The sequence below is a fragment of the Eleutherodactylus coqui genome, chromosome 5 (assembly GCF_035609145.1).
Source record: "Eleutherodactylus coqui strain aEleCoq1 chromosome 5, aEleCoq1.hap1, whole genome shotgun sequence".
NCBI lineage: Eukaryota > Metazoa > Chordata > Amphibia > Anura > Eleutherodactylidae > Eleutherodactylus > Eleutherodactylus coqui.
The window spans coordinates 183,601,775-183,625,751 of NC_089841.1; the positions used below are offsets into that span (position 1 = coordinate 183,601,775).

The 23,977-nt window shown below is 43.7% G+C and overlaps 1 protein-coding gene across 1 annotated transcript in view; it reads right to left on the minus strand.

The window, feature by feature from the left end:
• Positions 1-3,453: 3,453 nt before the first annotated feature.
• Positions 3,454-23,977, minus strand: part of TPST2 (tyrosylprotein sulfotransferase 2) — a 46,419-nt gene continuing 25,895 nt past the window's right edge. Inside the window, exons 2-7 of the mRNA XM_066603918.1 lie at positions 17,209-17,266; positions 14,339-15,260; positions 9,908-10,106; positions 8,385-8,435; positions 5,200-5,243; positions 3,454-4,058 (exon numbers count right to left, since the gene is read on the minus strand). Of these exons, the coding sequence (XP_066460015.1) occupies positions 5,214-5,243; positions 8,385-8,435; positions 9,908-10,106; positions 14,339-15,186 (1,128 nt within the window). The 5' untranslated portion in view covers positions 15,187-15,260; positions 17,209-17,266 and the 3' untranslated portion in view covers positions 3,454-4,058; positions 5,200-5,213. The remainder of the gene's footprint in view (positions 4,059-5,199; positions 5,244-8,384; positions 8,436-9,907; positions 10,107-14,338; positions 15,261-17,208; positions 17,267-23,977) is intronic.

The window sequence follows — 23,977 nt, forward strand, 5'->3', positions numbered from 1 at the left end:
ACCCTTTCCAATCCAACTTGTATCCTGGGTTTTCCTAGGGAACGTACTCTTTTTCTGCCATTATACAATGGCGCTATATGCTGGCTAAAGCAAGTACTGCATGAGGTGACACGTTGGATAGGCTCAGACAGCAGAGAGGCTGGAAATATACAGTAAGAGAACCCTGACGGATGTCTACCAACATCGGAGCTGTACACCCTTAAATCATAATGTCTTCAGATGTCAGACAGTGGATTGGAATGGGTTAAAGGGATGCAGTAGCAACACTTCCTAACGAAAAGACGCCTGGGTTGGCTGGTCTTCCAAAAGCGTTCAGGCATATGATATGGCTAGGATATGCTTTTGCCACATTTATTGACAGTGTTTAACGAATCATTGCATAAAAGGCATACTTCCACCACCAATGAGAGATGAGGGTTGTTTTAATTCTCCAAACAGGGAAAGGATTTGTCTCTTACCAATTCCTATTGTCCAATTAGAGATGAGCGAGTATACTCACTAAGGCACATTACTCGAGCAAGTAGTTTCACCTTCGGAGTTCCTGTAGACGCTCGCCACCAGCAGATGTCTTAAGACATTTGACGGGAATGAATACATATTTTCAAACGCCAACCCTTCCCACTTTAGGGCGGGCTGTTCACACCAAGTGAGTTATTTCCTGTTAGAGAACTTTAAAGATTAAAAACTCCTTTCTTGGACCACTGCCTTTATTTTAAACTAGCTGATATACCCGGCTTCGCCCGAGTTAATTTGGTACTGGTGTTTATCTGGTGTTCACACGGAAAATCTTATGAAGTCATGGTTACTTTACAGATGCCGAGGAAAAAAATATGTTCACCATTTTGCATGGTTCTTTGCGTTACCCAGGAAACCCCACGTGGAGGCAACCATGCGACATTTCCTTTATATAAAATGACATCGGGAAGTGAGAGAATTAGATTACTTACATCAAATTTGGACACTAATTCTTTTGCGCTTAGAATTGAATAATCGGGTTGGGACCCATTAACTTTTCCTACTTATGACATAATCAATGCTTGTGCCAAATTTCAAGTTTCTATGACATCGGAAAGGGAGAGAATTAGATTCCGTACGTAAAATTTGGACGCTAATTCTTTTGCGCTAGAATTGAATAATAGAGTTGGGACCTCTTTACTTTTCCTATTTCGGACATAATCTATGTGTGTGCCAAATTTCATGTTTCTACAACATTGGGAAGTTGGAGAATTAGTGGCGAGTCAGTCAGTCAGTGGTGAGTGAGTCAGTGAGGGCTTTCGTCTTTATATATATATAGATTTCACAAAATATTGGTGAAGGTATTTGTGAATAGATTATTTAGAAATTCCTCATTTAATACAGGAGAATCAGTATCATGCCAAAATAATCAACTGCTATTACATTTTTAAAAGGAGGTTACACCTGAATCTTCAGGCAGATCATAGAGTTTGTGGGATCTGGGCTGTTTTTTTAACCTGACGCTGCCAAAGCTTTTAACAGTGTTAAGTGAAATTATTTGTGGGCTGTTTATCATAGGATGGGTTAAACTGCTCTATTCAATGCCAAGAGTAACGGTAAGTGGTCTTATTTTGGGATAAATGGTGTTGGACAGGGAAACAAGACAGAGGTGCCCCTTGTGCCCTCCTCTTGGTCTTAGCATCCAAGCCTTGTCTGGTTTGATAGGGCAATCCCCCAATATAGTTGGGATGCAATATGGGAAGTTTGAGGAATGTATCTCATTATATGCAGATGACTTGCTGTTGTATACAGGGGATGCAAGTAGACCAATGAGTCCTGTTATGTCAATTTTTGATATCACAGGTCCTAAAACATTCAGAGCCTGACAGCAGCCCTGTGCTTACAAAAGCTGTGATGATGTCACAGTCATCTGTCTGAGGACGTGGTGATGGCAAAAAGCGATAGAAGAGTTTAAGCGGGGACTAGACATCTTTTTAGAGTGTTATGATATTACAGGATATAGATCGGGGGGTTGTTGTTCCAGGTCTTGGAGTCAGGTAGGAACTCAAATGTTGATGCAGGGATTATTCTGACTGCCATTTAGAGTTGGGAAGGAATTTTATTTCCTCCAAATCAGCTCAATTGGCTCGTTGTTTTTTTTTTTTGCTTCCTCTGGACCAACGGGGTGAAGTTGAAAGAGGCTGAAGTAGATGGACATGGTCTTCATTCAGCCTAACACACTATGTTACTACGTGATCAGTCACGTGTGTGATGTGCATGTAGCAGAGCTGTGTGTGTGTGACGCGCATGTAGCAGAGCCATGTGACGTGCTATTAGTAAGTGGCGTAAGAAAGACTGGTACTAGTATATACAATAGAGACATCAGCAAATGTTTATAACATGATAGTCTCCAATGCAGAGGCTCAGTTCTAATATACCTCGAGCAGTAAAATCTGTATGTAATCGTCAGATGCCAGCCCACTGATAGTGATTACAGTGCAGTTACCTACTACAGTGATGGTCACTCTCAATTTTCATCTCTATCTGTCCCAGACCGCCATTAGGCTTTTTTTCAACCACCATTCCTTTCTGCAGAATTCGAAACACACAGACATCTTTGGGTACGTGCTTTCCCTACACAGTCACACACTATTAACAATTTCCTCATTCTGCTGCCTTCTTTAACCCCCTAAGGACAAGGCCTATTTTGGTCATAAGGACGCAACAATTTTGGGGGGATTCTCATCTCTGCTTTGCAGGAGCAAAAACTTTTATTTTTCTATCGGCCTGGTTGTACGAGGGCTTGTTTTTTGCGTGTTAAACTGTAGCTTTTATTGGTATTTTTTGTGTGTACACATAATGTATTTTTTTATATTTACATAAATTACATGATATATTTTTTTCTGCGGATCAGTACAATTATGACGATACCAAACTTTATTTTTGGTTTTTGCGCTTTTGCACAATAAAAACTCCTTTTTGAAAACTATTATTTCGCCTCTGTTTTTTATAGGGAGACGTTTTTACCGTGCAGGATAAATAGCGCGTTCAATTTATTGTATAGGTCGTTACAGATATGATGATATCAAATATGTGGGATTTTTTTTTAATGGTTTAATCTTTTTTCTACAAATAAAATCATAACCGCGCCGATCGAACTTTTGCACAGTGCCTTATTTACAATAGCGATCATAGGCAATGACAAGCCAGGACAGCAGTATTTGGTGTTCAGTTGCCATGGCAATCCTCAACCCTCTGTGATTACATCTGTGAACCCTTTACATGCCGTGATCTAGCCAAGTGAGACGGCGGAGCTAGCAGGATCCACCCGCTAGCCCCACCCTCTCACTTGGCTAGAAAGGGATCACTATAACCCCTGTAGCCCCCCACCCACCTGTGGGAAAACACGCTGTATTCTATGTATATTATGCTTATGTATGTATAAATGTATAGAAATTTTAAAAATGATCTGCTTTAGAAAAAAAAAAACGGCAATGATTTGGCACTTCATTAAAACAGTTTATTATAATGAAATCTGAATGAAAACTTGGAATGCAATGGATCATATATTAAAACTTTAAATAGAGATTTGAAGAATACAGTTTAACACTTATGTAAAAACCATCCCCGCTGTCACTGTGTTCTCCTTTGTTTTCAAGCACTTGGAACAAAATGATATAGACTATTACAATGTACCAGTCAAACTATTTATTGCAGCCACTCCTTCATTTCACTGGTTGGTGTGATGGAGTAAAAGCATCTGTTGTGTGTGGGAGGACGCTTTGTCTCATCAGTCCAGCAGACTGGCAAGTCAGGTGCTCAATGTGGCTAAAACACAAGCCGCCTGTGGCTCATTATAAAATACTGGCTCCATGTTCAGTAACAAATAAAAGATCCGAAGATCACAGTAAAGTCAGATCAGCTACGCAAGTCCATGTTTACCAACAAATCTGAAAGGTTGTAGCGTACAAACAAGTGCAAATACATTCGCTCTAGACAGTCACAGTTTGGCAATAATTGGCAAGCAATATGCTTGGATATCGTGATTCCTTCAATATCAGGATCTCTCTATTGTGTCTTGATGAGAAGTTCAACCTCAAAGCCTGAAAACAAAGGAAGAAAATAAATGAATGCAAATTCCAGAACTTCTTTTTTTCTTCTTCTTAGCTACTTTGACCTTCAAATTTATATATTGTAGTGTGTAGAAACCTCATTCACTATCCGAATGCATAAAACAATAGTCAACCGGTTGGGTTGCTCTGGTTAAAAAACCCATCTTCAAATACCCAATGAATGCTGCCTGTCCACAGGCGTTGCGATATCCCAGCGGATTGCCGCCGCCCGGGAGCAGGAGTTAGCTGACGGATCTCCACGGTAAGCCTATCTGACAGATAGCCTCACCACAAAGAATCGCAGTAATTCGCAGCATGCTGCGATTAGCCGACCTCAAGCGGGGGAACCGCTATGATTCTCCGCTCGTGGACAGGGGGTTTGGGCTTTACATAGCAATGCTATGGAAAGCATTCACTTTGTTCCCCGCAGCCGGATTATCGCCGCGAGGAATGCAATGAAAATTCGCACGTGGACAGGAAACTCTTAGGCTGGATTCACACAAATTCAGTGTATTTGCAGAATTGGTGTTGCGTATTTGCACACACAAATGTGTTTAACCTCTTAATGACACAGCCTTTTTATTCCCCCCCACAACCATTTAAATTTTCTTTTCCTCCCCTTTTTAAAAAAATATAACCCCCTTATTTATCCAGCGATGTAGCTCTATGTTTTTTGCGAGACAAGTTGTATTTTTCAAATGGTACTATTTAATGTACCATGAAAAAAAAAAAATTTTAATTCTAAGGAGTAAAATGAGAAGGAAAAAAAAAACCCACGAACTTCTGCCATCTTTCGGTGTTTCTTGTTTCTACGACGCACGAACTGCGCCAATAATGACATGATGGGTCAGTAAGATTACTACGATACCAAACTTATAAAAAAATGTGGTACAGCAAAAAAAAAAAAAAAGAAAAAAAAATGTCAGTAGTATATACTTATACTTTTTTTCTTGTGCATGCAAGATTTGCTTGTGAGAATGTACCCATCACATCTGGCTATAGACCTGCCCTGTAGACCATGCGGATATTAGTAGCAGGTCATTTAGAGCAGTAATAGCGTGTATTGAGGCCCACCGTCAGTACTGGCATGGCACAGAGTGGACGCTCATCGTATGAGGCACATAAGGCTTACCCACAACGCTGCTGTCACCAGTGCGAGGAGTTATTCTGATGAATCTGGAAGAAAGCAAACATGTAAGACGTGCTGGAAATGTCCCCGAAAAGTCCTAAAGTTTGTAAGATCAGTCATAGCACCGCAGTGTCCGAAAAATGGGTTTACCAAAAAGGGACCTAAAAGACCAATAAAGTTTGACTCCTTTTGCTTCTGTTTATTTTGTTCATTTCTTCCTACACTTCCCCTTATTCATACACATTAACCCTTTTATGGACACGACAAGTGTTTTCCGAAAAGGAGTCAAGTCACAAGAAATTGTTTGATTGAAAACCTACGCTACAATCTGCGGACGGGACTTCTTGTGTTAGAAGAGTTGTTAGAGAATAGGAAAAAAATCACTTTGCTAAATATTGCTGTGCAGGACTGTACACTCCTGGGGGATGTAAGCAATGCGCCTGTCACTTTAATAAATGGTAATTTAATGTTGGTCAACCACACTTTACGCACGGGTTGGTGGAGTGGAGTTAGTGTAAGGCTGGCTGCACACGGTCGGATTTGGATTGCGGAATCCGCGATAGTCATCTGCATGCACGATATATGGCTTTCCACATCCATTAGCAAGAATAGAACATTCGCATGTCCGCTCACACACAAGCGGACAGCAATTGCGGTTTCTGCACAAGAAAGAAAAAAAAAAAAAAAAATCACAGTATGTTCTATTTTTGTGAGGACGTCTTCCATTGAAGTCAATGAAAGTAGTCTAACCGGCAGCCCTTCTGCAATTGACATTGCAGAAAGGTCGCAGATTCCGCGTCATCGCCTAGGATTTAAAGTAAAAAATCTGTACTGTACATGTCAGACGGCAAGCTGTCCAGACCAACCACGTACAGATTAAATACAGGTACACGCGGACGCATGCAGAATCCGACCCGTTCGTCTGCAGGCGGCCTAAGAGAATAAGAGTTAAAAGGGGTTGTCCCGCGGCAGCAAGTGGGGTTATACACTTCTGTATGGCCATATTAATGCACTTTGTAATGTACATCGTGCATTAAATATGAGCCATACAGAAGTTATTCACTTACCCCCTCTGTTGCTGGCGTCCTCGTCTCCATGGTGCCGTCTAATTTCTGTGTCTTCTGGCTGCTTTAGACGCGCTTGCGCTGTGCGATCTTCTGCCTGGTGAATGGGGCCGCTCCGGCGCGCTCGCGCCGGAGAGCTGGTCTGCACGTCGTCATCGTAGCTCCGCCTCCGTCACGTGGTGCCGGTCAGCCAATGAGGTGGCTGTATCGGCAGTGGAACGCAAGACAGGAGAAGAAAATCCACAGTGCACCATGGGAGAAGACCCGCGGTGCACCGTGGGAGAAGACCATTGGCGCCATCTTTAAAAGAAGCTGCAGAACGCTGATGCAGGTAAGCGAAATGTTATTTTTAAAAACTAATAAATGCTTTCTTTTTAACAGGGCATAATGCAGGGGTCTATCGAAAAAACATTTTTTCGATTTCGCCGCGGGACAACCCCTTTAAGTAGGAGAGAGGGAGTATCAGTGAGGAGGAGATTGAGGAGCAAGGAAGGAGGAAGTTTGCTAGACAGAGCTCCAGAGAAAGGAAAAGCTACTAACCAGTGTGGTGGAATGGACAGAAAGTGCGAGCACCCAAAAGTTCTAGAATTCAGACTAAGAAGTGTGTGAAGAGAAGAAATAGATAAGACTTCAGCAAGAATCTAAAGAAACCTTAAGACCTGAAAGGATAGAAGAGTCTCAGCCAAAGACTAAAGTAATTGTAATGTTCTCCAAGAAAGGAGACTCAGAACTCAAGAGAATAGCAGCAACTAAAGAGGGAAGAACAGGAGGGCAAAGCATAGAGGAAGAAATCCCATGCTTAATTACTGTCAAGGAGCCTGTTTGTTATCCAGATAGGAAGTCTGAGCTTCACGCCTGCACTTGTGCTAATTGTACCGCTACTACCTCTAAGTAATGTCAAGTCAATTGTGAACTGCACTTTAAAGAAACGTAACTTTGAATTGTACGGAAAATGCACAGTAATTCTCCAATTGCACTAAAGAAAGCTGAAGGTACTTTGTATTTTGAAGGAATAAACTGTTCAATGATTTCATTGGTAATTCTGCCTTCTGGAGTCCCTTCCCACCATTCACCATTGCCACTGAGGTACCACACTACACTTCAGAGGAAAGAGCGGTTTTGTTTTTCTCATTTTTCTATTATTTTGTCTGGCACAGGCCTTGGCTTGTATACAAACTGGCGTCACGAACTTGACAATTGCCTTTATCAGCTGTAGAAAGCCGCACCAGAAGCACGCTTTTCGCAGTGGAAAGGAGCAGCGGTGGCACTGTGACAAACGGCCACTTCACCGCTGCTCTCCCACAAAGTCTGGTTTGGCCTACCGCATCGCCTTTTAGGCATGTAAACAGAAGTGAAAAGGGTCATATTGTATCAGGAGGCGCAAAATCTTTAAAAATGGACTTCAATTCGTTTTGAAAAAACACTCCTCATATGTAATACATAATGACTTTAAAAGTTTTGACTAAAGATTAGAACTTTTGTATCTTCCTAAAAACACTGTTAATTTTTTTTTTTAAGACTGCAACCAGATGTCAGTTGTGATACAATATGCAAATCTGTTTTTTGTGGAATTTTTGGGGTTAGGGGTGTGTTTGTTTTAGTTTTTTTTTGCTCCTCTGAAAATGCAGCATGCTCTAGGTATGGCTTTATTATCTGGGCATTCATTTTTTATCTGGGAGTCTCGATTACAAAAAAAAAAAAAAAAAGAAAACGAAAGGAACCCCCCCCCCCCCAAAAAAAAAAACACAAAACAACCATAACAATACAATTTTTAAATAATTTTTTTTTAAAACACAAATGAAAAGCGCATGAAAATTACAAGTGACGGCAAAAAAAAGAAAGCGTCTGTGAAGGAAGCCTGAAGGCCAGAAGCCTAGCTTTGAAATTCTAGGATCAAAGCTTGCTGCAGTATTCAGGCACGGCACTCGCTTGAAGTTGTGGAGCAGGATAAAGAAAAAAAATTACTGTGAAGGAGAGGTGGGAGGGGAGGAAAATATATCACAGCCTGATATGATTATCGACCTCCCCACCCACCGCCCTTCCATCCAGCCTCCTTACTGGAATATTATTACTCTTATATCTACAAGAACTCGCAACACATACAGTATATAAAAGGGGTCTGACCTGAATAGATCCTTTCAGGCTGCTCGGTGTTTTGAAGTCACCCTTTAAGACCTGGAAGATATTATCAAACATTGGGGTAACTGATACGGCTACAAGTGTAACAAGAAGACATAATAAGGATTACTATAGTTTTACAATCCAGTATAGTATAGCATATAACTAGAGATGAGCGAGCATACTCGCTAAGGGCAATTGCTCGATCGAGCATTGCCCTTAGCGAGTATCTGCCCGGTCGGGAGCAAAGATTCGGCTGCCGGCGGCGGGGGTGGGGTGGGGTGGGGGAGATATCACTCTCTTACCCCTGCTCATGGTCGCAAATCACCTGTCACCCACGCCAGCAGCCGAACCTTCTCTGCCGAGCGGGGAGATACCCGCTAAGGACAATGCTCGATCGAGCAATTGTCCTTAGCGAGTATGCTCGCTCATCTCTACATATAACGTTACAAGGTGAGAAATGTATTCTATAGTAAGGCCGCATGCACACGGGCGGGTCGCATCCGCACATAGCTGTATTTTCTTCTTTTCTGTACTGCCGATGTTTCGCACGGCTCGCCATCAGACATGCGCAGTACAGTTTGTTTTTTTTTCTCTCAAACTCTGTTTTCCCGCGGAATCTGCGGCCTGTCCGCAGTCTCAATTACAGGCGGGCTGCGGGTCGGACGGCTTTCATTAACTTCAATGGAAGCTGTTCGTGTGGAATCCACAGGAAAATTGAGCATGCTGCGATTTTTCATCTGTGAGCAGAATCTCGCGCGCAATCAAAATCTTTTTTGCACTGTGTGCTATGGGCAGAATTTGCTGCGGTATCCGGAGGCAGTCGCCCGCTCCGAACGCTGCAGTTCAAATCCGCCCGTGTGCATGCACCCTTAAATGGTCACTTTGTTGGGATTTGTTAGCAGAAAGATATAAATTTTAGCTAAATAAAGTGCTGGCTACTAGGGGTCTTCCCTCTTTCCGATTTGCTGTCCACTGCCTGTTATGTGAAATCCACTCCTAGTAATAGAGATAGAGAGGGATAAAAAGAAGTGGAGGAAGGCGATGACTCGTGCTGCTCACAAAAGTCTAAAGAGGAAGAACAGAGAAGCAGAGACACTCACATAGGTGTACTGCTACAGCTAGTAGTGAGTGGTTTACACTGTTCTGTACTGCTGTATAGTGCTCTCCGTGATGCTGTTACTTATGAGAGTGTGCTATAGAGTGAGAAGAGGCTATCCTGCTCTTCTTTGTGTACAGTGTATGGGAGCCATGAAAGCAGCTAGCCTCCCCCCACCAGCTCAAGGGAAATTGAAAATTAGAAAGATAGCATGTATAGGGAAAAACTGTTAAAGGATACCATATCAAAAAGTCATATAAATGGCCAGAAATGGTGTTCTTCCTCATGTGCACACATAGCAGCTGAAAAGTCACCTAGAAATTCAGGATGCATTAACATTTAAATGCAACACTTTTCAATAGCAATGCTTTTATATTCCAAGTATCCAGTGGATTTTACAGACACCTCTTCATGTCATACATATACTCACTCTGTGGGTGTTGTTGACCACTAGTGCATCTGGATTACCATATTTTGGCGGATTTGCAGAGGGATCATACCCTAGTCGAGCAAGCATTGGAGCGACACGAGCCATGTCCTCTACTATATCTGTTGGAAGCTTGCCAACCCATTTAGTCAAGGCCTCAAGATTCACAGGTTTCATTACTTGGTCTGTTGACTTTTCAGTCCTGAAAAATAAGAGGAAATACGTGTTCAGACAGGCAGATAATCAAAAATCTGGACAAACTTTAAACAATAATTACAGTTTATGAAACACTTGGGCAATAAGGTGTGAAGCTTCCTTCAGAGAACACCGCAAATATGTCTGGTAGCCTGGTGGACTAGTAACAAACACCTGTAGGGCAAAAAAGATGCTCTGGGATGTTCAGTAAATCTGGGATATGGAGGAGGGATTATATCATCTGACAGGAATCACGATGGATATAATTACTGGCTTTGGAGTACAGCCCCATTTACATGCAACGATTATCGCTTAAAATTCGTTCAAACGATGGCTTTTGAGTGATAATTGTTGTGTATAAACGATTCCATCCTTCACTCTTTGGCTGAACGATGATTTTTACGTGAGCATAAAATCCATCGTTCAGCTGGAGAGAGATAGCAGCGACCGCATGTTGTGTTACCCAAGTGAGCAGGTGATTACATTGTATTCAGCTGGCAGCCCTTGGGAAGACAATGCGGCTGAGTGCAAAGTCGAGGCCACATGCTGAGATTTGCAAACAGCTGCTCGAGGCATATTTACATGCAAATGAAGCGGATAAAGCGCTAATGGGCATTAGTGCCCATTAGTACTTTGCGTAAAATGATCGCTAGAACTGTCAATCGTATGAAAGATTGTCTTTGCGTGTAAATGAGCTTTAAGGTCTTCTTCACCCCTCTGCCAGATAGCTCAGTTAAGGGATGTAAATTTACCATCAAAATGATATTAGGTCACACTGGGAATGTAAGTAAAGTATTCTAAAAAAAGTTTCTTATGGAAAAACTTTCCCCCCATAGTTGTCAAGTCACCCAGATTTCCCAGAAGACACCTGGGTTTAGGTCCCTTTCTCCTATTTCCTAGCCTACCACCCAGTCACTTAAAAAATAAATAAATGAATTATTATTTACGCTACATGTATTATACTACACTTGCCTCTTTCAGTCTTCCCAGCTGCTACAGTCACTGTTCCCGCTGGTCTCCGTCACTTGCGGTCACATAATATAATCATATGCCCACGGGCACATCATGTAATTGTCTGCCAGGATGACAGCAGAGACTGGCAGGATGGTGACAGAAGCAGCTTAGATGGTGGAGCAGAGTGGAGAGTATAGTAATTTTTGTATTTTACTGCAGTGGCGCCTGAAGGGGGGGGTGGGTGGGTGGGTGACGCCTCATTATTGGGGTGGGGGGCGCATGAGGAAGAGGGTAGATTTAAGTGTGGAGCCACAAAGAGGGCATGGGGCACTGTAGGTGGCAGCAGGATGGGCACAATGTGTAGGCATGAGCTGTAGTTGAAAGAAGTCTTCATTACAGTCCTGGCCTGGATAGAGAAGCAAACATTAGTGGGGGCACTGCGTGTAGTGTACCTTATTGTGGGGAGTGCAGTGTATACTATAATATACTACAACAGGAAGGGGGCACCGTACAGCATCTATGTACCCCAGAGATAAAATATAAACTGTGCCCCCAGAAATAAATATTTCTGAAGGCACAGTATGCAGCACTATTTTAGGTGAGTCAATGTGTGATGCTATTATTTTCATAGAAGCAAAAGACGTCTGGACCGCAAACCTCACAAAGAAGAATTAGCTGGAGAAGTCAAGAAGGTTTGGAGCAGATGGAGAAAAAAAGGAAGAAGTGCAGAGGATGTCACCTGAGAGTCCCTCTGTGTCATCGTGTATTCGGACACATCAGTACTGTGCTCATATATAAGGTCCGATGCATCTCAGCAGGTCATTACCATGTTAAGGTCACACTGGGTATAAACTAAGATGGCACGCAATGGGTTGCGAATAATGTTTGGTTCACTAAGTACACCAAAGCATTATTGGCAACCGAAGTATACAACAAAACTAGACCGCAAGGTCCTTCTCCCGTATTCCATCTCCTGCTCCAGGTTAGCCATGTCCTCAGAAGGCCAATCCCATCATCCCAGGTTGAGGTCTGTCTCCCCCTAGTGGTATCCTGATGGTTTAGTGGTGGTAAATATATGTGGTTTTTAGAAAGAACAGCCGGGTGAATAATGGTCATCGATTTCATGGTGCTGAGGAATGGAGACAATAAAGTTTTGCTTTGGGGCTCTGGGATTATTAATTTCACCCTCGTTCCTCTATTAGCCAAAAAGGCTAAAATATTATGCTTAACTAAAAAGGAGCCATGGAAGAATACAACAGTTACGAGGGATGTACTCCCCAATCCCCTATGACCGGGAGACTGCCATAGAATGCAGCCCGTTGGTCATCGCAGAGAGGGGAGGGCGGAACGTTCCTCACAAGTACTGATGTCCATAACCACGAGTCCCCTGCATTGTCTGATTTCCATTACCCAAACTGCATAATATCTGCAGATGACAGATCACAATAAGGCTTCTTATAGAGGCCGTGAAAATAAATCTGCCCCAAATCCACAGGACCTGAAACTGCACAGAACTTTCTTCCTCCTTCTGGAGCGTGTTCAGAACCCCATTCACGTGTACTGTGCTTCTAATTGTTTTCGTGCTTCCTGTCTGGAATCTGCCGTGTCTGACATTATTAGTCCAGGTCTGAACGTAATCCGTGACCGTCAGAGGAAAATGGTCCTTTATTGGAGTCAGAATTCGGCTTTTTCTAGACAAAGCTTGAAAACAGAAAGGTGTACCGACTCCGATGGGCAGTGATAAGAAACAAGGCCATTATTTTGGTTTTGACAGCCCTTCTGTGTGGGCATGACCAGTGATCCCCCAACCCTCCCACACACATTTTTTGTTTTTTCCTCCCCCCTTTTAAAAAAATAAAATAAAAAAATCATCATTTCTTTATTTATCCATTGGCGTCGCTGTCTGACAGCTTGTTTTTTGCGGGACGAGTTGTATTTTTCAATGGTGCTATTTAATGCACCATATAATGTTATAAAAAAACTTTAAAAAAAATTCTAAGTGAAATGGAAAAAAATATGAAACCTTTGCCGTCTTTGTGTGCGTCTTGTTTCTACGGCATAGAGGCTGCAACAAAAATGACATGAAAACTTGTCTATGGGTCAGTACGATTACTACAATGCCAAATTTATATACCGTATATACTGGCGTATAAGACGACTTTTGAACCCTGAAAAATCTGCTCTGAAGTCGGGGGTCGTCTTATACGCCAGTAATACAAAAAAAAGAAAGTGTCAAAAAAAAATAAAAAATCATTACTCACCTCCCCCGGCGTTCTGCGGCACTGCTGCAGGCTGTCGCTCCCTCCTGGTCCCTGGCAGAACATTGCTTTCTGGACGCAGGGCTTGAAATCCCCGCCTCCAGAAAGCTAATACTGTGATTAGCTAACACACGCCGTCAGCCAATCACAGCCATTCAATGACATCATTGAATGGCTGTGATTGGCTGAAGGCACGTGTGTTTTCTGGAGGCGGGGATTTCAAGCCCTGCGTCCAGAAAGCAATGCTCTGCCGGGGACCAGGAGGGAGCGACATCCTGCAGCAGCGCCGCAGAACGCCGGGGGAGGTGAGCAATGATTTTTATTCTTTGCTCCGCTGTATTCCCGGCGTATAAGGTGACAGTTGGGGGGTCGTCTTATACGCCCCGTCGCCTTATACGCCGGTATATACGGTAGTTTTTTTGTTGTACTACTTTTTTTTCCCCCCAAAGATATTTAAATTGTTCCAAAAAGTTAGAAGATGGCAGCAGAAAATAATAACTTTATAGATATAATGTATTTTTTTAGTAACTTACCTTTTCTTCCCAGCTCTTTACCCTAGCTGCCTGTATGAATCAGTCGCCTTCCTCAGTAGGCTGACAAAAGAATGAAGGAGCCAGGGACAGGGCAGCATAGGGAGTTTGGTTTCAACGCAGACTTTATATTTATTACCATATTCCGCTTTCATGGTGATAACATGTCCAACAGACATTGCTGTGTCATTTATCACTTAGCAGATGCCGGGGGCGAGGTCACCATCAGGATCGCACTGATCCTCTGCAGTTCTGAAGTAGGACCTTGGATTTACTACTTGCACTGAAGTCTGATTAAATTTAAATATATATATATATATATATATGCCCGTTTTCAAACTGACCACAAGAGGTCAGTACAACCTACATGAGCAACTGCATCCCGCTTTACAGCTTTGTTGTTAAAAGTGTATACTTAAGAAGAATCATGATAAAAATAAAAATACGCTCCCTCCCAACACTCCCATATGGCCCCCGTTTCCAATGGTAGTACTTACTTAGAAAGGGATACACCTCCTGGTTTTCCAATCATTTCCTCATGATGGAGCACAGCATCGTTCCATGGGATACCAAGAAACTCAATAATGGCGTGCATGGTTTGCTTAGGATGCAAAACTAGCTGTTCGTAATAAACCGGAAGGCACTTGTGCTCCCCGATCTCCAAGCACTGGGCGTACATGATCTCTATCGCCTTGTTCCATTTGGTCAGGCAGTCTCTATAGCTGTTTAAATCAAAGCCAGCTATGGTGATCTTCCGAGTGATCATAGAATGCACAGAGGCACGGCCATCCCGAATCATTAGTAGGAACTTGGAATTCGGGAACAGTTTGGAAAGATAAACGGATGACTTCAAAGTAAAGGGATCCTTGTTACACAGCAGTTTAGCGGGTTCTCCGTGTTTTGCTATAATTTCTAGTATAAAGGCCTGCACAGCGGCATCCATGACCCCATCGGTTACACCGGCCTCATCAAGACGCATCTTTTCACTGCCAGACTTCGACCACGCTTGGCGCATCGCTAATATCCGAGGAATGATTCGTGTCTCTTCTCCGCAGCGGACGTCGGGGTGAGCGTCCAGCATAGCTCTCATTAATGTGGTACCGCTTCTTGGCACTCCCCCAATAAATATAAGTGGCATGTCTTTACTGTATCTGTACTCTATATTGTTGGCATCCATCATTACAAGTTCTTCATTCTCTGGCTTCATGACACCATGACTTCTTCTACCATAACCTTCATCTAGAATCTGCTGGCACTCCAGCATTTGCTGACCAAGGTGCACGGCCAAGACCACCAGGACAATGAAGCCAAACACTAACAGCACCTTCTTCACCGTGAACCGCATTCTTACTGGTCAACATGCGGAAACAAGCACTGCAGCTGGTAAACTTTCAATGTGATAACGTTTCCATGAGGACCCTGGAGAAGAAAGTGAGAAAAAAAAAAAAAAGTAATGCAAAAACTTTACTAAACCAGATCAGATCCTGGTTATATTGCCATCATATAGTAGCAAACCGGTTCACAAGAACATACTGAATAGTTTTCTAGATGGAGATCAACCTCTATCTTGTTTACATTTGGTTAAGTACCATAAACTGGCACAAGATGGCAGTGCTCTGCTCCAACAACTGGCTAAAGAACGAGTCTTTGAGCTACCTGAACATTTCAGCATTACGCTCATTGACAAACTTCTTTATCCCCATTTCCACAAGACTGACCGTGTATACATACAAATAATGTGCAATAGGTCCTGGTATAGATGCGTGTTCATTAATGGGATTGTGTCATTAAAAGAAAAATTCCATACTTGCCTATTCCTCCCCAGACAGCCTTCTAACCAGAGCTTCACCCGCCCGATCTTCTCCCAGCTCCTCCAGTCCCCCGGATCGCCTCACCTCCAGCCGACCGGATCCTCTTCTTACTGTTTTGGAGTGTCCATTAAGCTGCAGCTCACTTCCTGCAGGGCAATGTATGCTATGAGTGACGTAGCATTCACTGCCTGAGGGTATGCCAAATATTTGGCAGCCTACTTTAGTGCGTATGCATGATATCTCAACGCAAGTGTTTCATATTGATCGCACATGCGCAGTTGTGACATGCAGGCTGCCAAAGATTTCTTTCTGTGATGTAACGTTCACTGCCTTGCAGGGAATGCCAAACCCTTGGCAGACTGCATGTCGTGACTTTGCATGTGCCATCAATATGAAACACTAGTGTCGAGATATCATGCATGCGCACTAAAGTAGGCTGCTAAATATTTGGCATACCCTCAGGCAGTGAACGCTACGTCACTCATAGAATACATTGCCCTGCAGGAAGTGAGCTGCAGCTAATGGACACTCCAAAACAGGAAGAAGAGGATCCGGCCGGCTGGAGGTAAGGTGACCCAGGGGACTAGAGGTGCCAGGAGAAGATCGGGTGGGTGAAGATCTGGTTAGAAGGCTGGGGGGGGAGGGAGAGAGGAAAAAAAAAGCTTGGGACCCGGCGTCCCACATACAAAAATGCTCGAGTCTCCCATTGTAGCCAATGGGGTTCGTTACTCGAGTAGAGCTCTCCAATTTTACGAAAAGCTCGACTCGAATAACGCGGACCCGAGCATTTGGGTGCTCGCTCATCTCTATTTATGATGTGAAATGTGAGAAGGGCACGCCAAGGCTAAAGTACCAACTGTGTAGGTGGCATGTGTAAGTGTTTTACAATTGGTCCTGACAGAAGCATTAGACTGCATGACAAGCGTTGCGGCTTAACATTTGAAAGGTAAATATCACTGTATTTAAAACTCAACGCTTGCAGTACTAAACTAAAGAAGACTGTAAAGTGTATTCTGCGCCTGCCGTTATAGTGCTGATGCTGTTAAATTGAAGCTTCAAAAATGCTGAAAGTGCTGAAATCATAGTGCTGCATCTAAGGACATACATTTATTATATTCATAGCACTTTCACATTTTAAGCCCATTGGCTTCTTACACAAAATATTTTGTAACATTTCAAGAGAGGTCATAAGACTAAGAAGTTGGCCCCGACCAATGGGTCCTTCGTGATGCCAAGAATGTGCAAGCGTGACTAATCTCCATTACATTGAGTGAGTGGGTGGGGGGATACAGAAACAGCAGATTGTGCTCCTACCATGTAGCCCTCATCGAGACGACTAATGGTAATATGTCATAAGTGTGTTGTTTAGGGGCTCACATGAGGCAACTGCTACTAAAGAAGTAGCATCTAATGACTGGTTGGCAGTATAGATCCACTGACATCACATTCTACAATCTGAAAGCCCCCCGCGGGAGTTAATTATTAATGGGACGGCAATAGCGTATCCATTTATGATATCAAATATTTATATGGGATGGTATTGGAGATGAACCCACCTATCCATGGTGCAATCATCTTACGGTCATATCTTCTTGCTGTTTAAAATGCCACATTCTGAAAAAGAGAAGAAGACGGGGACATCCAATTAGAACTCGGATATCAAAGAGATGAACGGGACCCTCTAAATACTACATCCAATCTGGGCTGCATTACAATATTGATTTCTCATCATGATGGTAAATACAGACGTGCCGTCTCTACAGCCAAATTCTTAATTTTTCAATCCCTATTACAGACCGTGAATCTAGATTACAACCAGATGACCGATTACAATGGGATCTGCAGCTTTTATTATCTGGCTCTTTAATAGGAGCCATCAAAAAGTGTATTTATTGTTACAGAAAAAAAAAAAATCCAGCCCCTCCCTAAACAGCTGTAGATATAGCGCCGCCAGAAATGTGTCTACACTTCCTTCCTCCCTGCAGTAAATGGATTTTTCGTCTTCCTAGTGGGACTTCTGAGCAGTGCAGTCTGCTGCGCTCCCTCAACATGGATCATGTTCTTCTACTGAATGAGAATCTGCAGCTGCATCCCCCTCCTCCTCCCTGTCCCAACACTAAGGCTGAGTTCTCACAAGGCCGAATCCCGTCAGAAAGCTCACGGTTTGGCCGCAGTGAAAAACTGCGGGATTTCTGCCGAGAATGCGCTACTTTAAAACCCGCGGCACTTCGCCACAGATTTTGAAACGGCTTGGCCATACGCTTTTTCGTTATGGCCGGCGCTCCCATAGAGGAGAGCCCAGCCGCAACGGAAAAAAAATAAATCTGACATGCTGCGGCAGGGGAATCCACGCCGCAGCACCGGCTTCTGATGAGTTTGCCATGACAGTTTGGCCATCCCGTGGGGACGAGATTTTTCACACATCCTGTCCACATGGCCGGCTAAACCCAGGGATTAGCGGCCGCAGGCGGACTTGCCGCAGCGAAATTCCGGACGGAATGTCTGCGGCAAATCTGCCCTGTGCGCACCCAGCCTAAGGGTTTCACACTGGATGGAGTTTTTTTTGAAGAGTGAGGAAGTAGTTGAACATTGACAAAAGAACCTGCAGTCAACGTAAGGGAAGAATGCTGACAGTTTCCCTTAACAAGAAATATTAGAATGTTTCATGCACTAAAAGGAAAAAAAAATCTTAAAGGAGATGTCCCGAGGCAGCAAGTGGGTCTATACACTTCTGTATGGCCATAATAATGCACTTTGTAATGTACATTGTGCATTAATTATGAGCCATACAGAAGTTATAAAAAGTTTTATACTTACCTGCTCCGTTGCTGGCGTCCTCGTCTCCATGGTGCCGACTAATTTTCGCCCTCCGATGGCCAAATTAGCCGCGCTTGCGCAGTCCGGGTCTTCAGCAGTCTTCTATGGAGCCGCTCGTGCCAGAGAGCGGCTCCGTGTAGCTCCGCCCCGTCACGTGCCGATTCCAGCCAATCAGGAGGCTGGAATCGGCAGTGGACCGCACAGAAGAGCTGCGGTCCACGAAGACAGAGGATCCCGGCGGCCATCTTCAGCAGGTGAGTATGAAGACGCCGGACCGCCGGGATTCAGGTAAGCGCTGTGCTGTTTGTTTTTTTAACCCCTGCATCGGGGTTGTCTCGCGCCGAACGGGGGGGGGGGGGGGTTAAAAAAAAAAAAACCCGTTTCGGCGCGGGACATCTCCTTTAAGGATATGTACATTTTCATGTTTTTCCGTTCATAAAAAACTTTCTATATTTTGTACAATGTATAATAAAAATGTCTAAAATTCCTAATAAAAAGGAAGCCTTCCAAAAAGTTGACAATTATATACACAGTACTCTGCAAAAGTTGGCAAAGGTGTGGGAAAAAATGCTGCCAAGTAAGGCCCCCTGTCCACGGGCGATGCGAAGTCCTGCGACAGATCTCCGTCGCGGGAGCCGCTGCCCGGGAGCAGGAGCCGCCGCCGATTCTCCGCCGGTCAGCCCATCTGATAGATAGGCTGGCCACGGAGAATCGGGGCAATTTGGCGCATGCTGCGAATTGCCCGCCGCGGAGAATCGCAATGATTCTCCACTCGTAGACAGGTGCCAGCGCTTTCCATAGCAATGCTATGGAAAGAGTCGGCCTGCGTAATTCGCCGGCGGTTTACCGCTGGCGAAATCACTGCCGTGGACAGGGGGCCTCAGAATACTTTCAAAACTAGAAAAGTGGTAACAGTTTATTTTTGTCAAGAAAAAGTGAAGAAACAAGAGAAATCTGAATCAAATCAATATATTTGGTGTAACCTTTACCTTCAAAACAGCATTGGTTCTTCTAGGTACACTTGTAGAAAGTCAGGGATTTGTAGGCATGTAGTCAAGTGTATGATTACCGAATTATACCAAACTGATGACAAGAATGAGTATTTTCAGATGTAGGTTGAAATACAGTCATTAACAGAAACAGCTGTGTAGGAGGCTGAAAACTCTGCTACAAAGGTGAGATTGTGGAAGACAGTTTCATGTCACATGATGGAGTTTCAAGACATGCTGTTCAAGCTCTTTTTGAAGAAGTACAAAGAAATGGGTAACATTAAGCACTGTAGACACAGTGGTCGGCCAAGAAAACTGTGCAACAGATGAAAGGCATCAGGCTTACTTCCCTTTGAAATGGTAAGATGTCCAGTAGTGCTAACAGCTCAGAAAGGCAAAACCCATTGGGACCTAGGCACACCCCTCTACTGTTCTGAGAAGTCTTCCCAGAAGTGATCTTCATGGAAACATTTTGGCCACAAAGCTACACCTTCAATGTAGAAACAAGACCAAGCGATTCAACTATGTTCGTTCTCCCAGATGTTTGGAACAACCTCCATGCCGTGTTCCTTCAAAAACTGTGTGCAAGTGTATCTAGAAGAATTGATGCTGTTTTAAGACAAAGGCTGGTCACACCAAATACTGATTTAGATTTAGATTTCCTTTTGTTCATTCATTTTGTTAACAGACAAAAATGAACTATTAACACATCTATTTTTGAGAGCGTTCTTACTTTGCAGCATTTTCCCACACCTGCCTAAAACTTTTGCACAGTACTGTACCATCAGTATTGTCACATCAGAACTGGATGGACGGTAAAAGCAAAGCAAGTCTTCACTTCTCCTCCTAAAGTTGGAATACTCTCACATGATAGCAATATAGTCTGTGTTGCTAAGTGATGACTACATAAAGTAGTAAAAATGTCACACTAGTCCGTGTGTCAACTAGAAGTAAGAAGTAGGGGGGTCCCGTGTGACGCAGAGTGTTACAAAGCAGCAGGATGCAGTCCTAAGCTCTCGCTCACGGCCTTAAGGTTGTGAATTCAATCCCTGCCTGGTTCAGGTAGCCGGCTGAAGGTTGACTCAGCCTTCCATCCTTCCGAGGCCGGTAAAATGAGTGCCCAGCTTGGTGTAATAAATAAAAAAATAAATTACTTAAAAGTGCTACGGAATAAGTTGGTGCTATACAAATAACAAGTAAGACAATTTGTCTAACACCCAATATTGGGTGTTGCCAATTAACGAACTGTTAAAGTGATGTAAAATGAATCACTTCGCACAACTACAAACTTTCCCGAAGTTCTTTGTGCCATTATTTAAGACTGCAGGTGGTTCTGACAGGCAGGAAATCTAATCAGCCCTAACCACCGCCACTCCATGGACATTTCCAGAGGCGTCTCACTTCTATACTACAGGGATGTCTGTCCTATGAATTACAAGCACTAATAGATGCCAATGGACATAAACCACAGAAGAACTGACATCTCTCCAAAACCTGAATGTGACTGAAACCCAGGCATACTTTGTGTGACAGCTCCCCGAGGGACACATGGCGGCAGAGGAACACGACTTCTCAGATCTCAACTTTGCTCATTAAGGCAAAGCATAAAAAAAAAAGAAAGAAAAAAGGAATATATATCAAATGTAACACAATCACTTTCTCTATTCTTTACAGTTGAATATAAGTAGCGCAGGCCCTTTGACCTTTCTTGCTCCACGGTTTATCTAGGGGTGCTGGGTGCCTTTTGTCCCCGGATTGCTGTATCTGGTGTCTCGTTTGGGGTCCTGCTGCTCTCCACCCATCATTGGATTTGCCCACTACTCTTGGCATTTAGAGCAATCACAAAAGACGGGCAAGAATTTTGTATAATGACTTTTACCAAAGCGCTCTCCTTTATGTGTGCTGCCCTCAGAGAAGGTCACAACAAATGGGGACGGTGTCTCTTTAAACTGTTTGCAGCATGCTACAGAGCGAAGCCTTACAGAATACTTTGTGGACAGCAGTTACATCATGAGAATCATCCCCCAGGCCAAAATTCCCACCTGCAAATCACATGGAGCGTTGGCCATAATGTAGCACGGCATCGGCAGTTCTCGGATAGTTTGTACAGATATTGCTTCCAGCTGTTCCAGGACTGACTAAATATAGTTCCTTCTTTATGCCATTGTTACGCAGGGAGCAGTGAAAGTTTATAGAAGTGTATGACAGCGCCGTTACTTCAGCATACAGGCCACCATTGTCAGCTAAATGTTATTGCCGTGTTTCCCCGAAAATAAGACAGTGTCTTATATTAATTTTTGTTCAAAAAGGTTTAATTTTTTTACATGTATAGCTGCCTGGACACTATTTAAATTGACTTTTTTTAAAATTAACTGTTAGTAGGGCTTAATTTTAGAGTAGGGCTTATATTTCAAGCATCCTCAAAAAGGCTGAAAAATCATTTTGCATCCTCAAAAATTCTGGAAAATTGTGCTATGTCTTATTGTCAGGGTGTGTCTTATTTTCAGGGAAACAGGGTAGAACAATGTTCTGACAAGCACCACAATACTTGTGTGCTTATATAACCCGTACAGCGGCGGTATACGGAGTGCAGGACTACTTATCCTTAAGCAATATTACGCCCCACTAACTACAAACGGTTCCTACTATTCGTCTATGTAAATAGTCCTATAGCTGAGCTTTCGCAACATTCCTTGTACTTTCCAAGAACAGGTTTTATCGCAGTAATAAGGGCTCGTGTACACGGTTATGATGGGAATGATGCGTGTACAGCAGTTAAATGGCTGCAGCAGCGTCGTGGGTATGAAGTCACTGCTGCAGCCAGGCATGGAGGACTGGGGTGTTGGGTCCGAGTACTGTGCAAAAGTTTTAGGCATGTGTTAAAATTGCTGCAAAATAAGGCCGGTTTCATATCTGCGCTGCAACCTCCGGTCGGATGTTCCTCCGCAGATCCGGCTCACAATACCAGCAGAAAGAGTGCTGTATGCATGCCGCACTTGTTCTTCTGTCCAAGACCCCACTATAGTCAATGGGGTCCATTCGACACAGTTTGGATCTGTCCCAAGACGAAGCCGTTTGGCTACAGGGATTCCCCTAGGGTCCATTTGGCACTGTTCAGTTCTGCCCTAAGACAAAGCTGTTCGGCTGCGGGGATTCCTTTTTCCTGCTCCCTGAACGGAAAGCAGAACCCCGAGCACAGTTTGACAGCCGCGACGGCGGTTCCCTGCATCCCCAAAGTGATTCAAGGCCGTTTTCACATGAAACGCCTCGCATCCTCGGGATGGATGGCGAAGGCGATATGTGGGCGGGATTCACGGCCCCATATATCACTCGCTCGGGTGAAGTTAGCCAAAGGCTATGTTCACATGGCAGAATCTACTTAGTATTTTTCCGTGCCGCTTCCATCTTATGATGAATTTGTGCCTGTGGTTACCGCAAATCTGTTTGCGGATCCCAAGTGGAAGTCCGCACGTAGACTTCAAATCCTAATGCATTGATGCAGAATCCATGTGGATTGCATTGCATATCCACCATGTGAACACGGCCTGATCTCACCTACACATGTGCTAACTTACAATAACAAATGTGCCGATTGGAAGGGGAGTGGGTGGGGGGGGGGGGGGGGGGGGGGGAGTACAACGGAAATGGTTCTAATTAACAGACGTGCTTTGGCCATTGGAATAGATTTTTTTCATCTGAAATCAAGGCATTGCTGATGTAAAGAATATTGCCAGAACTGAGCTAACCTACATGGGAAAGAAAAAAGTGTGCCTGTGATTTAAAAGGGTGTTGCAGCCAACGACGGGGTATAACCGTGGAACATGCCGTACATGCATTATTCATGAGGATTATTCCCAGAGATGGGCAGTATTTCTGCATAACCCTTTCCATTATAGTCCATAGAGAGCGACTTAAATGTCTTTCTCTGGAACGCCCTATAAAGGGATATTCCAGTAATGGGTCATTTTTTTCAGTTTCACCCATGCACTGGGGGTCCGAGCAGCGATCCTGAGAACGGGGGACCTGTGTCGTCATCCCTCCCCCAGACGCCCCTATTTCACAAATCCTTCTTCCGTTTCTGTAGTGTAGTGAGGAATGGTGCAGACAGATGCCAAGAGCTGTGCTCGGCTACTTTCATCAGTCCATTGAAATTAATATGATGCGCAATGTTGCATTTATTGCAACGTTTCTGCTGCAGGGGCGCTCCGATTCCGCTTGAAAATCCCTGTTTGAGGTTTGGTAATGAAGTTTGTCTGTGTGACCTCAAAAGCTGGAACCATTACAGATTACACGGGGGAAAATCCGCACATAAGAATGCAATTGCACATGCAAAATTCTGCAACAAAAACCCTGAAAATTGCGCACAGCTCCATAACGCCGGCCATCTGCAGAAATGCAACAAATTCCGCAGCAGATGTTCTGCAGCTTAAATGTTCAGTGTGAAGCTACCATTAAACAGATTGAGGCTGGTGGCATCATCGAGGCTGGTGGCATCATCGAGGCTGGTGGCATCATCGAG